This window comes from Nerophis ophidion, linkage group LG25 (genome assembly GCF_033978795.1).
Source record: "Nerophis ophidion isolate RoL-2023_Sa linkage group LG25, RoL_Noph_v1.0, whole genome shotgun sequence".
In the NCBI taxonomy this organism is placed as follows: domain Eukaryota; kingdom Metazoa; phylum Chordata; class Actinopteri; order Syngnathiformes; family Syngnathidae; genus Nerophis; species Nerophis ophidion.
Genome location: NC_084635.1, coordinates 2031702 through 2046556, shown reverse-complemented (window position 1 = coordinate 2046556; position 14855 = coordinate 2031702). Strand labels below are relative to the sequence as shown.

The 14855-nt window shown below is 36.9% G+C and overlaps 2 protein-coding genes across 4 annotated transcripts in view; one reads left to right on the top strand and one right to left on the bottom strand.

Annotated features, from left to right (window-relative positions):
* Positions 1 to 2884, bottom strand: part of sult5a1 (sulfotransferase family 5A, member 1) — a 9214-nt gene extending 6330 nt beyond the window's left edge. The window contains exons 1-2 of the mRNA XM_061887089.1: positions 2648 to 2884; positions 405 to 613 (exon numbers count right to left, since the gene is read on the bottom strand). Of these exons, the coding sequence (XP_061743073.1) occupies positions 405 to 613; positions 2648 to 2786 (348 nt within the window). The 5' untranslated portion in view covers positions 2787 to 2884. The remainder of the gene's footprint in view (positions 1 to 404; positions 614 to 2647) is intronic.
* The window catches only part of dpep1 (dipeptidase 1), a 56163-nt gene that overhangs the window by 27142 nt on the left and 14166 nt on the right, over positions 1 to 14855 (top strand). For 2 of the 3 annotated variants that reach the window (XM_061887086.1, XM_061887087.1), the window contains 2 exons: positions 1775 to 1912; positions 6982 to 7108. In XM_061887086.1, the coding sequence (XP_061743070.1) occupies positions 1775 to 1912; positions 6982 to 7108 (265 nt within the window). Of the gene's footprint in view, positions 1 to 1774; positions 1913 to 5787; positions 6922 to 6981; positions 7109 to 14855 lie in introns of those variants that run through there. The other variant, XM_061887088.1, reaches the window with a different exon arrangement.

Genomic DNA, 14855 nt, shown 5'->3' with positions numbered 1-14855 from the left:
CTCCGCCGGTCTGTCTTGTAGCAAGGAATGGCGACCGATTTCAGTACAGACCTAATTCCATGGGTAAAACCAGTAACATCAGTCACGTAAAATTAAAGGGTTAAATATTTCGATACCTTTGTTGCACGTGACCTCACATCTAAACACCTGCTCAAACACTTGGCGGGGAAACAAACACTCATAGCGAGGTAGTGTTGCACTTTTCCATATCGACAATCTACTCTTGATAGAAAACAACATAAGGCTCCACTTTTCAAAATGCGCTAGCTCAATTCTAATTTACATTGAATATGCCATTGACATGCTACGGTTAGCCACTTTTCATGGTGATGTCAACTCCTCGTTACGATCAAACAACAGATCCTATTGTGTGATTTATTCTGTGTATACAACGCTAAACTCACCTTGGCTTTCGAAGTGCGGAGGGCGTGGCCTAGCATGGGATGAGGCAGGTGTGTGGTGAGAACTCGAGGTGGTTTTAAGGTCTGGAGAAGCTGGGCAGTGTAATGATGCTCCAGCCAGGGAGCCAGAGCCCAGTTCGGGACCGTTTGGGACACGCGTGGCTCTCCTTTGTTGGAGATCAGCGTTACGATTTGCTGCATCCACGTGGTGCCTGGAACCAAAACACATGATGATGAACGGACCCAAGTGAAAAAGTGTCAAACTCAAAGTCCCGGGATCAGATCTGGCCTATTACATTATTTTAGATGGCCCGCCAAAACCTGTAAATAATATGCATCAACAAAGTACTTTTCTCACTACATTTATTTGTTCTTTTCATTTTGATGGATCAAAATATGCATGTACTGCAATTTTATATATTTTAAACGTTATTCAATAATACAACACATATTATATCAGCATACATATATTTAAAACATTTTTGTTGTCAAATAAATATAAATACTTGAATTTCTGTTTGATTTATGGTTCCAAAATAAATTATACATCAATGTAAAAAAAAAAAAAAAAAACGTTTGGTCAAATTGGACCTTCAAATATTATATCCCATATTTTGGGGAGCGATTTTACATGTTTTAAAGCATATTATACACTATTTTGTTCCTAATGTAAGCGTGGAAGATGGAAATCCCCCAAAATTTAGAATTTTTCCTGCACAAATAAAATAGTCTTGCTCTGCCGGTCTGTCTTGTAGCAAGGAATGGCTACCGAATTCAGTACTGACCGAATTCCGTGGGTAAAATCAATAACGTCAGTCACGTAAAATTAAAGGTAGGTATTTTTTGACACCTTTGTTGCACGTGACCTCATAGCTAAACACCTGCTCAAACACTTGGCGGGTAAACAAGTACTCATAGCGAGGAGATTGTACACTGTAAACAACGAATGTTTGGTCAAATTAGACCTTTAAATATCACATCCCATATTTTGGGGAGGATTGGACTTTTAATAAAAGCATATTCTACTATATTTTGTTCCTAAAATAAGCAAGGAAGATGGAAATCCTCAAAAATATTAAGGTTTTCGTGCACAAATATAATAGTCATGTCTTGTATGTATTTTGTTCATAAAGTAAGCATTTTCAAGCATCAAAATAAGTATATAGATTAAAAATATCAATACAATAATGGGATTGGCCACGAGAGGAGAGCCAAACAATCACAGTGTGCTATTCAGTATTGTGGTCACTGATTGGCTCAGCTTCCTATTACAACATTGGATTAAAAGAGTGCAAAGTTGACTAAAACGTAAACAGTTTTTTTTATGCCCGGTGAAAATGTTTGATGTATAATGAATACTTCTTCATTCGCAGGAATTCATTCATTGCGGTCTTGTCCGGAACTAATTCAGAGCTAGTGGGTAGCCTAGGACGGTGTCAGCTCTCTTGCTGGCCATGTTGCTCCCACCCCAGCAGACAATGGTGTGGACTTGTAGAGCGCTGCAATGTAAGGTATGTGCGTGTTGAAGTGTTGTTTTTGTGGGTTGCTTTTTTTGTTGCAATCTTGTGGGCACAATATGTTTTATTTATTGCTATTTTTTGTTTTTTTCGTTGTGTTTTACATTTGTAGCTGTATGTAGAAAGAATGCTGCTGCAGTGGCAGCTGGTTGCATCAGCTCTTTTTTGTGTCTTTCATGTTTTTTTGATGTTTATCTTAGTTTTAACACGTTTTTCAAACTTATTTTTGTGAACTTTGTAACAACATAATTTCCCTATTGTGGGATGAATAAAGTTCATCCTATCCTAGTTGTATGTAAAAATGGTGCCGCTGAAGTGGCAGCCGGTTGCATAAGCTCTGTGCTCTTTTCATGTATTTCATGATTTTTGATGTTTCTGTTTGTTTTTACGTGTTTTTTTTTCTTTAATCTTATTTTTGTGGACTTTGTGTATCTGCGCCGCTTGAATAACATAATTTCCCCATTTCCCTATTCTATAAACGAGGGAAGACTGTAAAATCTTTGGTAAAAACTGTCATCTTATTCGTAAAAAAACAAAAAACAGTGGTATGGTCTTTCCCTTTAGGGTACTATGCTGTAAAATCCATTGTGAATTTGAAGCAGCTTCCAGTCTTTAACCACAAAATCTCCAGATTTTATTTCCAGTGTACATAAAAAAAATAACAATACTGTGTGTAATAAAATTAACACAACATGGATTCATAAAAGTGCAATTTTTGCGTGTCTTTACCTGACTTTGGGTAAGAGACGATGAGGATGTCGGTGTCTTGAAAAGGAAAAGTTAGAGCACACTGCAAAGATTCCTGGGTGTGCAGGTGTCCAGGATATTTGATTCCTTGAAACATCTCGGTGACTTCCAGCCTGGACATGTCTGAGCTCGATAAAAGGAGATTTTTTAGCGTACCTGGTCTTACTGGGACTACCTGTCTGCTGCTCTAGTGGAGAGAGACTGACAAAGCAACACACACACAAAAGGGGGAAGTGGGAGTGAACTTTAAAGAGGCAGTTCCTAATGTTAAAACTGGGTAAGAATGCAGACTGACATCAGAGTCACGGTAACTTTGCAACAAGCATCCCATCCATCCATTTTCTACCGCTTATTCCCTTTTGGGATCGCGTGGGGCGCTGGCGCCTATCTCAGCTACAATTGGGCGGAAGGCGGGGTACACCCTGGACAAGTCGCTACCTCATCGCAGGGCCAACACAGACAACATTCACACTCACATTCACACACTAGGGACCATTTAGTGTTGCCAATCAACCTATCCCCAGGTGCATGTCTTTGGAAGTGGGAGGAAGCCGGAGTACCCGGAGGGAACCCACGCATTCACGGGGAGAACATGCAAACTCCACATAGAAAGATCCCGAGCCTGGAATTGAACGCAGGACTGCATTGAACGCAGGACTGCAGGACCTTCGTATTGTGAGGCAGACGCACTAACCCCTCTGCCACCATGAAGCCCTTGCAACAAGCAAATAATAATAATAAAAATAAAAAAAAAACAGTCAAAACTTTAGGAAATAATATGTATCAATAAAGTACTTCATTTTATTTCCATTTTGGCAGAAACAAATACATGTACTGCATGTCTTTCAAACTCAAGGCCTGAGGGCCAGATCTGGGCCACCACATCATTTTATGTGGCCAGCGAAAGCCTGGAATTATCGCATTTTCTGGACCATAGGGCGCACCGGATTAAATGGCGCATTAAAGGGGTGATATGATTTTTTTCTACATTTAAAACACTTCCTTGTGGTCTACATAACATGTAATGGTGGTTATTTGGTCAAAATGTTGCATAGATTATGTTTTACGGATCATCTTCAAGTCACTTTCTGACAGTCGCTTCCGGATGCTCCGTTTTGTGGGCGGTCTTATTTACGTGGCTCACCTTTTACAGCGTCTTCGCCCCGTCATCTTTGTTTTAGCGGTGTAGCGTGCAAGGACAGGAGTGGAAGAAGTGTCAAAAGATGGAAGTAACTGTTTTAATCACATTCAGACTTTACTTGAATTAATAACGGAGCAGCATCACTAGTGCAACAACGCCTGAAATGTGTCCCGTGAAAAACCCTCCAAAATCTCTCATAACTAAAGTTCCTTGGGTGAATAATCTAAACTCTCTACACCGGTATGTTTTAGTGCTTCCATAGCGAGATACAATTTAGAACTGTACGCTACTTCATATTAAAAATGGCAACAGCAGAGGATGAATGTCCCATAACAAGAAAATAGTGAAAAAGATGAAACTAATCCACACGGACTACAGTGGCGGACCTGCGCAATTTTTCAGGACTTTTGCTTTTGCATAATAATGCGAGACAAAACTCCAGATAATATGTCTGCTAATGGGTGTCATTTTGCGGTCCTTAAACACACACCATAGTAATACTTGTATCTCTAACTACGGTAGCCGTATTGGGCCGACAATTCATCAAGTGGTGCGGCTTCAAAGTCATACTAAAACATTTTGAAAGATTTTTGAGTTATGTGTGTAGTTTTTTTTATTTTCAATTGAACATCTTAAGTTTTGGTGTTGTTTACTAGCGTTATATTGGCTTGTCTTGACTCCTATTTTCAAAGCAAGTTATCCATTAAAATGATTTTTACAGTAAAAAAACAAATCTGTGGTATCATTTTTCCCTTTATAGTAATACACAACCATAGATTTTACAGTGAAAACTGGTACCATTTTTCATTTATATGATGTAAAAAAATTAGTTTTTAATTTTTTTTCAGTGTTCGTTAGAAATATATAGAATTAACAAATATGTGTGTAAAAATATATATATTTTTTGCTGATGTGAGCGGCGGCCCTCAATGAATGCAAGTTTGACAATCTTTTTTTCAGTTTCAATATTTTCTAATAATACCACTCATTTTATATTCCAATTTTATTTTTTGTCAAAATAAAAATATATATTTTTAATTATACCCAAATTAGCATTTCAAAGCAAGTTATTTTTTAAATTGAACACTGGAAGAATGGCAATATATATATAAAAAATACAGTAATATGCTGTTAAAACAACAAATGTACATTTTAAAATTAAAAAACTGGCAGCGCAGTAGACATAATTTTATTGTAATAAAACAGTGGTACTGTTTTATTACAATCTACAATTGTAGATTTTTTTACGTTGAAAAAATAAGAAGTGTCAGCTCAGTCGTCAGAATCTTAACATTAAAAAAAAACACTGGCACCATTTATTTAATTGACTGTAACACACTTGAAATACAACTGTAGATATTACAATGAAATAATGGCAGGTCAGTCGCCATAACATTTTCATAAAAAAGAGTGGTACCGTTTTTCAATTTTGATTTCATGATTTCATAAAATATTTTATGATTTAAGTGGAATAAAAGTAATATTCAATGATTTAATATTTTAATTTATTATTTCAACATTTTGTAATTATCTATTTATTTACTTCATGATTTTATTAAATATTTCACAATTTAAATCATTGTTTCCTGGTTTAACGATTTATTCAATTACGTGGATGATGAGCAAAATACTTTAAACATTTAATTATTTATTGTTGATGTCATTATTTCTTGATGTAATTAATCAATAAGAAAACAATTATTTTCTCCTTTAAAGGTCTTAAAATGTTTATTTTAGAGGGATTTAGAGGATATATAGGTGAAATAGGTCAATTCCATTTACCTGCATTGTAAACCACCACTTGCTAGTAGCTTTTTACTCTTTAGAATAGTCTTGTCTCGCATAAAAATTGTGAATAATGATCAAATGTATTTTAATAATAAATCAAAATTATTTTATGATTTAATTGATCATTTCATGATTATAGGGGAATTAAATGTATATAACATTATCTTTTGATTAATTATTCCAATATTTAATATTTATTGATTTATTTAATTCTTGATTTAATTTATTATTTCATGATTTCATAGTAATTTCATTTTTTAATGATTTATTTAGTTATTTCATGAAACTTGAGTGTCAGCTGAGGTTGTTTTATCTGTCATACATTTCGTTCAATGGTTGTGTTCCAATCAATGCTAGAAGTTTTTTTTGGTTCGTGTTTTTGTTTTGTTTAGAACGTACAAAACAGAGGAAACACATGTGAGTTCTTGTCACACTTAATAGATTGTTGATAATGAAATAGTTATGCAATTAATTTGACAAAAGCACAGCTGCCAGCAGTAAAAGATTAACCTGTTGTGATGTATTTTATTTTTTGTCATATCGTATATGTATTGTGCGCTTTTTTTTCTTTTTCTCTCTCTTTCTTTTCTTTTCCTTTTAAATTGTAATTTTACTGCCTTTTTTGCATCATGGCCAGGGGACTACAGATGAAAACTAGCCTTCTGGCTAATTCTGGCTTTTTTAACCATGTGTAGTCATGTGTTTTATGGAATTGCATTGTCCCCTTTGAAATAAACTAATCCTAATATTAATCTCAATTTTGCCGGTTAAAAGATTTGTGGATATTTAAGGGAGCTTTAATATAGGTCACGTATCATAGTTAGCCGCCTCTTACTAGCAGTTTTTCACTATTTAGAATGCCCAGAAAAGTGAAAGACGTGTTTATGTCGCACATAAGGATAGCGGATGATGGGCAAACTCCTCCCTCCAAAAAGAGCAGCTTGAACGCAGCACCAAAGGTCGAGTCAGGTGGAAGTTAGCTGGTTAAATTCCCATTCTGCCACTCAGCCAGCAGCTTGACTATCCATTAACCGACAAGTATTGATTAACCGCTGTGGTCAGACGGTGAAGCTACCGTGTGCAGTTGATGACAAGACACCAGAGGAGGAGCTTTGCGTTGAGGTCACACTTGAAGAGTACAACCACAAAGTTCATTACAGGCAAATGCTGCAGGAAGTCAGGGACACGATAATTGTTTGTGAACGAGTGAAAAAATGTTAGCGGAGTCAGTGGTTTTGTGTCTGGTGTGTGGGGCGGTCTCCTGGGCCCAGGACCTGAACATGAGCAGGGCGCTGCAGTTGATGTCTGAGACGCCGCTCATCGACGGGTGAGAACATACCTTTTAAGTAAAAAGGCTGTTTTAAATATTTTATTTCTCATTCTGCAGCCACAACGACCTGCCTTGGCAACTTCGACAGCAGTTCGACAACCAGCTGAACAAAGTGGACCTAAACACTCTGGGAACAACACACACCAACATCCCAAAGATTCAGAAGGGGCGTCTGGGAGCGCAGGTATGTTTGTATATTTAATCATTGTATCGTCACCTCATTGCTTACATCTGCATAATAATGTAAACAGTGGTTCTCAAACTGTTTTTTTTTTGTAGAAAAAATAATTAACCAGCATTATAATACAGTAGTGTAATAGGCCTAAATATTCATCAAAAGCAAGGCAGCCGTTTTATTTAACAAGTGTATTTCATATTTTTGGCCACTTTAACATTACATACAGCTTGAACAGTAACACTGTGTTTGAATATAGAAAAAATAAAACACTGTACTTTAACCAAGTGATTATTTGGTGCACCACTAGGAGGAGAGTACACATACTAACAGTTTGAGAATCGCAGTTTTTTTTTTTTAGAAAAAATATTTAACCAACATTAAAATACAGTGGTGTAGTAGGCCCAAGTATTTATCAAAAGCCGGGAAGCCGTTTTATTTAACAAGTGTATTTAATATTTTTGGCCACTTTATCATTGAACACAGTTTGAACGGTAACACTATGTTTGAATATAGAAAAATAAAACACTTTACCTTAACCAAGTGATTATTTGGTGCACCACTAGGAGGAGAGTACACATACTAACACTTTGAGAATCGCTGTTTTTTTTAGAAAGAATATTTAACCAACATTAAAACACAGTAGCGTAGTAGGCCTAAGTATTCATCAAAAGCTTGGCAGTGGTTTTATTCAACAAGTGTATTTAATATTTTTGGCCACTTTAACATTACATACAGTTTGAACAGTAACACTGTGTTTGAATATAGGAAAATAAAACACTGTACCTTAACCAACTGATTATTTGTTGCACCACTAGGAGGAGAGTACACATACTAACAGTTTGAGAATCGCAGTTTTTTTTTTTTTTGCTGAAAAAATGTTTAACCAACATTAAAATACAGTGGTGTAGTAGGCCCAAGTATTTATCAAAAGCCGGGAAGCCGTTTTATTTAACAAGTGTATTTAATATTTTTCGCCACTTTATCATTGAACACAGTTTGAACAGTAACACTGTTTTTGAATATAGAAAAATAAAACACTGTACTTTAACCAAGTGATTATTTGGTGCACCACTAGGAGGAGAGTACACATACTAACAGTTTGAGAATCGCTGTTTTTTTTTTTAGAAAAAATATTTAACCAACATTAAATACAGTAGCGTAGTAGGGCTAAGTATTCATTAAAAACAAGGCAGCTGTTTTACTTATGCTAACAAGTATATTTCCTATTTTGGGCCACTGTAACGTTACACACAGTTTGAACAGTAGCACTGTTTTTGAATACAGGAAAATAAAATCTATTTCTGATATGTATTTAGGATATTACAAACAGTTTTCACATTCTACACTGCTGCAAACTACTACTGCTTAACAATTGCGGTTTGCATTTGTAGGGTTGTCGAAAGTATTGATACTTTGATACCACATTGAAACCAAACGCAGAAAATACATTGATAATTGTTTTTTTCAGTATCGTCAGTACCGATTACTGTACAACACCTTTTAAAAGATTGTAAAATCTATATTTTAAACACTTCCTTTTGGTCCTGATCAGGGGTTCTTAACATTTTTTGACCTGGGGGCCCAACTTTTCCACTACAGAGGGGCTCGGGACCTGTTTAAATATTATAAAAGAATGAATAATCTTACTCTTGATTTTAATCGTATTCAATAATTACATCAAGCTTATTTACAGTTTAACAGGATTGACTTTGTTAAATGATATGAAAGCATGCGTTAATCACAAAGATTATTACCAAGGCTTAGGTCAGGCTGATTACAAAAATAAATACTAATTAAACATACTCATAAAACTGATGAAAAACTCATTTGCATACAAGTACGCAGTGCTAAAATGACTACATTCAAACTAAATTAATTATAAATAAACTTTCAATAAAGTTAAAGTGCAAATGAAAATACAGCTAAACCACTTTTGTCCGAGTTTTTGCGCTTAGGTAACTTCTCTATGACTTTAGCTCCAGACTTCTTCTGTTTGTTTGAGATTGTCATTACTGCCACAAGTGGTGCAAAAGTGTATTACAACTGAGTTCCTCTGCGTCCAAAGCTCATAAACAGATCTTTTTTTTTTTTTTTTTTTTCAGCTCTCTAGTGGGCGCTCGCAGCCCTATGGTAAAGAAACACTAGTCCTGATAGCATGTGTTGAATATGTTTTGATGTAAATTTTGCGTACATTTTTCTCCAACCCACTTTTTAACCCGTTTTTGGAGTGTCTCCAAGTGTACACTGTTTAAGTGTATATCTTGAAGTTTGTTTTCAGACACGGTCGAAAATAAACTTGAATATTTAAATTCACTAGGTCACAACAATGGGTACACCTACACTGTTTAAAAAACTGCTGATTTTAGCAGTATTTCTCTGTCAGTGCATGTCCCACGTCAGTGTCGTGCCAAGATTAGATGAAAATAATATTTTTCTTCATAGCTTGAAGATGAGGAGGAGGAGCTTCTCCTTCCCCCACCTGAAAACTTGACTTAAAGAGGTTTATTTATGACAAACCAGCTTTCCTTACCGGTTTTTGTGTATTTTGAGTTCCGCCCAGGTCACTAAAATGTGAACTCAAATCATGAAGGCATGTATAAAACGATCTTGCCCTCTTCAAAATCTGCTCCAATTGAACTGTTATGGAATTTTACCTTTTTTTGCCTTATTGGACACCTCAGTAGGAAGGGGATTTATAAGGACCCATTTGTCACGATTTACCTGACACATGAAACATGACGAATTTGGGGCGTTCACTATCCACTTTAGCCGCCAGACGGCAGTAGAGTGCTCTATATCTGTTAGTGTTTTATGGCAATTCCAACGTTGACCACAGCGTCAGATTTCTATGTCGGGGGGCGCTTTCCAACATTTTCAGCAGACCGCATTGAAAAAAATTATTAACCCGCCCTCTTCCACCCAGGAATGGGGCCATATTAATCCCTTCCCTACTGTATGGTAGAGGTTTACCCAAAGAGCTTTGTGCGAGTCTGCCATTTTTATTCAAATGTAGTCTAAAGCTTTTGTAAATACGTTTCTTCCTTTTCTCTATCCTCTTGTTGTGGGGCAGATTGGCTCGTACATGCATAAATATTAAGTATGTTTTGTCATGCATTTATTTTGTAATCAAATACAATCAGTCAAAAAAGTATTTGTTTCACCAGTGAGAGCGTAGTAGATCCGCCACCACAAGCCCTTGTAAGGTGCATTACTACCACGTAACCTACGTGCTGTGGTGTGTTTCTGCCATTGTGTGTTTTTTCATATATTTATAAGATTCCGTGTAGCTAGATATAGGATATATTATATTGGGCCAAGAACTAAAGGAATGCCAAAAGGAATCACAAAACTCAAACAAATCAATTAAATTCCTTATGATGTCTGTGGGCTCCAATCAGCCCCTTAAGTCATCCAGCAGCCACAAAATTATTTGCTGATGGTTCTATTTCTGGCAGGCCAAATATGTCAGCACGCACACGGATGTGTTCTCTTTTCATCGTCTGTCTTTCCTTTCTCCAAACACTATTTGTGTGTAACTGTGCCCGTTTGCACGTACCTTCTAAAGGTGCTAAATATTGACGCATACCAGCGGCCGCAGAACAGTTGCAGTCTTGATAAATCACATTGCGAGTGCTAAATGATGACATTTGCATGTTTTGCGGGCATTCTGATGATCAGTAGGGGTTCACAAAAGAGTCAATTCACATCTGAATCAGAATTCTTATTCATCCCGATTATAAATAATTTTGTAAAAATAAATTTAAACAAAAAATATCCATCCATCCATCCATTTCCTACCACTTATTCCCTTTTGGGGTGGCGGGGGGCGCTGGCGCCTATCTCAGCTACAGTCGGGCGGAAGGCGGAGTACACCCTGGACAAGTCGCCACCTCATCGCAGGGCCAACACAGATAGACAGACAACATTCACACTCACATTCACACACTGGGGCCAATTTAGTAATATGTGTATCGAGTTTTGTTATTTATATTTAGATTTTTTTTGAAAATACAAATATAAATATATTTTGAAAAAAAATGTGATATGTATATTTAAATATAAAAACAACTATTCATATATACGTATATTGTATAACAAAAACATTTTCAAAGATATGCTTTTAGACCCTAGGTATCAAAGTCAAGGCCTGCGGGCCAGAATGAATTATCTATGGCCCCCGGGATGATATTTGATGAGTATTAGAACCGGCCCACAGGCCACAGCCGCCTGCTGCTGTTTTACACGCACCAATACTCCATCAGTGTTGGCGCTAGGAATTTTCAAAATGGGGTCCCAGGGAGTCCATCAAGTCCTAAAAATGAGGTCCCACAATAAATGTTTGGTTTCCCACTTGTTTGTAAACCTTTTGAAAACAATTGGTAAATGCATTATCCTGTTATATCTCACATTCTATATTGTGTTTTGGAAAAAGGTTGTCATAAACGTTACTCAAAAAAATTATACAAAAGAAAAAACATTTTTATGCATTGATAAATGTATTCAGTTATAAACATGCATTCACTTTCTTCTTTCCTTCATGGATCTAAACTTAAACCGCTGCCATTTAAAAAAAAATATATATATTTTATTGTAATATTTTTTAAAGGTGTTCTATTTTTGGCCGAAGTAAGACAAAAAAAGCAATCTGAAGTTGTCTTTATCTTTTAGTTTAATGCCATGATTTTAATAGTCCAGTGCATAGATTTTCCTCCATGCGGCCCTGAGCTAAAATTTGTTTGACACCCTTGGTTTAGACCAGGGGTAGGGAACCTATGGCTCTAGAGCCAGATGTGGCTCTTTTGATGACTGCATCTGGCTCTCAGATAAATGTGAGCTGACATTCCTTAACATGATAAGTAATTAATAATTCCGCTGGTAATCACAGTGTTAAGAATAACATTCAAATTATCAAACATTCTCATGCATTTTAATCCAACCATCCATTTTCTATCGCACCTGTTCAAGAAGTCGCATTAATGGTAAGAAGTATTATATTTATTATTGGTTAGCTTTAGAATAAGTGAATTATATTGTGAAGTTAATTATATTTATATAGCGCTTTTTCTCTAGTGACTCAAAGCGCTTTACATTGTGAAACACAATATCTAAGTTACATTTAAAGCAGTGTGTGTGGCACTGGGAGCAGGTGGGTAAAGTGTCTTGCCCAAGGACACAACGGCAGTCACTAGGATGGCGGAAGCGGGGGTTGAACCTGGAACCCTTAAGTTGCTGGCACAACTTAAGGGTTCCAGATGTACTGCTCCAATAACGTTATTAAAAAGAATAACAGACTTATTATTCTCTAAAAATGTTGGTCTTACTTAAAAATGCACGCATTTAATTGTATTCAGTGTTAAAAAATATTATATGTCTCTCACGGAAATACATTTTAAAATATTTGGCTTTCATGGCTCTCTCGGCCAAAAAGGTTCCCGACCCCTGGTTTAGACCATCTCCATGCAACCAAAAGGAACTTTTCTAACCTGTAACCTGTTTTGAAAAAGTTTCAATTTAATTATCATACCAAGTAACGCATTAATCGTGTCAAATCGAGAAACGATTCTGAATCAAATTGTCACCACGAGAAACAGAATCGGATTGAATCGTTGGCTGTCCGAAGGTTCCCAGCCCCGATAATCAGCATGTATTCTGCATGTGTCAGGCGCTGACAGGCGGTACGTCGTGGAAGACGTGGGAGGTTGTTGTGATTTTAAGGATGCAGACGAATGAAAAGGCGTATTAATTAATAAACGAACAAAAAGCGAGCGCGATGGAAAAGAGCTCTGCCTGGACAGACTATGAAAGAAAACAAAACAAACTGCTGAAACACAGGAATTTTGGAGCAGGCGTCATCCACAAAGTTTGAGCGTACAAGAGCTTGGCATCAAAGTACAACAGAGAATTGATAACAATGTCCCGACAACCAAGGTAGAGGAAAGGATCAATTTAAATAGTCCTGATTGCAAACAGGAAACAGCTGAGGGGGAAAGCTCTGGGACAGAAGTGAAGCAGCCAATGGAAAACAACAATGAAACCGGAAAGGCCGCCAAAATAAAAGCACGGGACAGGAACTCATACGAAACACCGAAGAACACTAACAAACTGCAACATAAAGGTGGTGTAACCAGCCGTGTCGGCATGTTCATAAAAACCGAGATTGCGCTCATGCAAGAGACCTTTAGTACATCCCGCCCTAAGTCTCATGATTTATTTTATTGTCCCGGTGCTGTTGTGGTTGTGACTGTGCAGTAAATTGGTACCATAACCCTGGATAAAGAAGAGAAGTTAACAATCCCATGGCAGACTAAGGTGGAGCATAACGACATGAACATGAAATGAATTTTTATAATCTCATACTGCTACTTGATGACTTAAGGTGCTGTTTGGAGCCAGTGGACAGCAAAACAAATGAAATGTATTTGCTTTGTTGTCTGTTTTTTCATTACTTTATGTATTATTCATAAGTCTCCATTTGAAAAAAAAATCTAAAAAATAGGATTTTTTATTTTAATAGTGTGCTGCATGTTCTACGACATAGTAAAACACCGTTGGTTGGAGTATGATGCATGAATGTGGAGGGAAATGAGTGTCTCCATGGTGACACGCAAAAACCTAATTTAAATGAGGCTTATCGAATGTGCACTCCAGACTAAGATGGAGCCTGACGACATAACCAGGACGTAGTAAAAACACCATAGGTTGGAGCTCAGTGGCCTTGTGGTTAGAGTGTCCGCCCTGAGACTGGGAGGTTGTGAGTTCAAACCCTGGCCGAGTCATACCAAAGACTGCAAAAAAAATGGCACCCATTGCCTCCCTGCTTGGCACTTAGCATCAAGGGTTGGAATTGGGGGTTAAATCACCAAATGATTCCCAAGCACGGCGAATGCTGCTGCTCACTGCTCCCCTCACCTCTCAGGGGATGAACATGGCAATTGGTCAAATGCAGAGGACAGATTTCACCCCACCTAGTGTGTGTGTGTGACAATCATTGGAACCTTAACTTTATGATGCATGAACGTGGAGGGAAATTATTTTCTTCACGGTGACACGCAAAAAAAAATCAATTAAATAAGGCTTATCGAATGTAGACTCCAGACTAAGATGGTGCATAACGACATGAAACCACGTAAAACCCAGATTCCGATCCAACAAAGGTCTTAACTCATTCTCTTTCTATGCCACATCAATGTGGAATGCACTCCCAACAGGTATAAAAGTAAGTGCATCTCTATATTCCTTCAAAAGTGCTCTAAAACAACACCTGCAGGCAACTTCAACACTTTACTAATACCCTCCTCCATTCACATCCCATCTCCCCGGATTATAAACAACTCAAATGTACTTCTAATGTATATACTTGTTCTTATGCTATGTGAACTCACTATGTTCTCTGCTGGCTGTACATATCCTACTAAATAAGACCTACACTGTTTCAATGTCCACATTTCTCTGTTGATGCAATTGTTGATGACTGAAGTACTGATATCAACCAAAGCTCCTCATCCCACCCCCCGGTTTGTAAATAATGTCAATAATTCAATGTATATACTATGATGATTAACTTGTGTGATGACTGTATTATGTTGATAGTATATATTTGTACCATGAATTGATTAACGTGGACCCCGACTTAAACAAGTTGAAAAACTTATTGGGGTGTTACTATTTGGTGGTCAATTGTACGGAATATGTACTGAACTGTGCAATCTACTAATAAAAGTATCAATCAATCAATCAATCAAAAAACATAGTA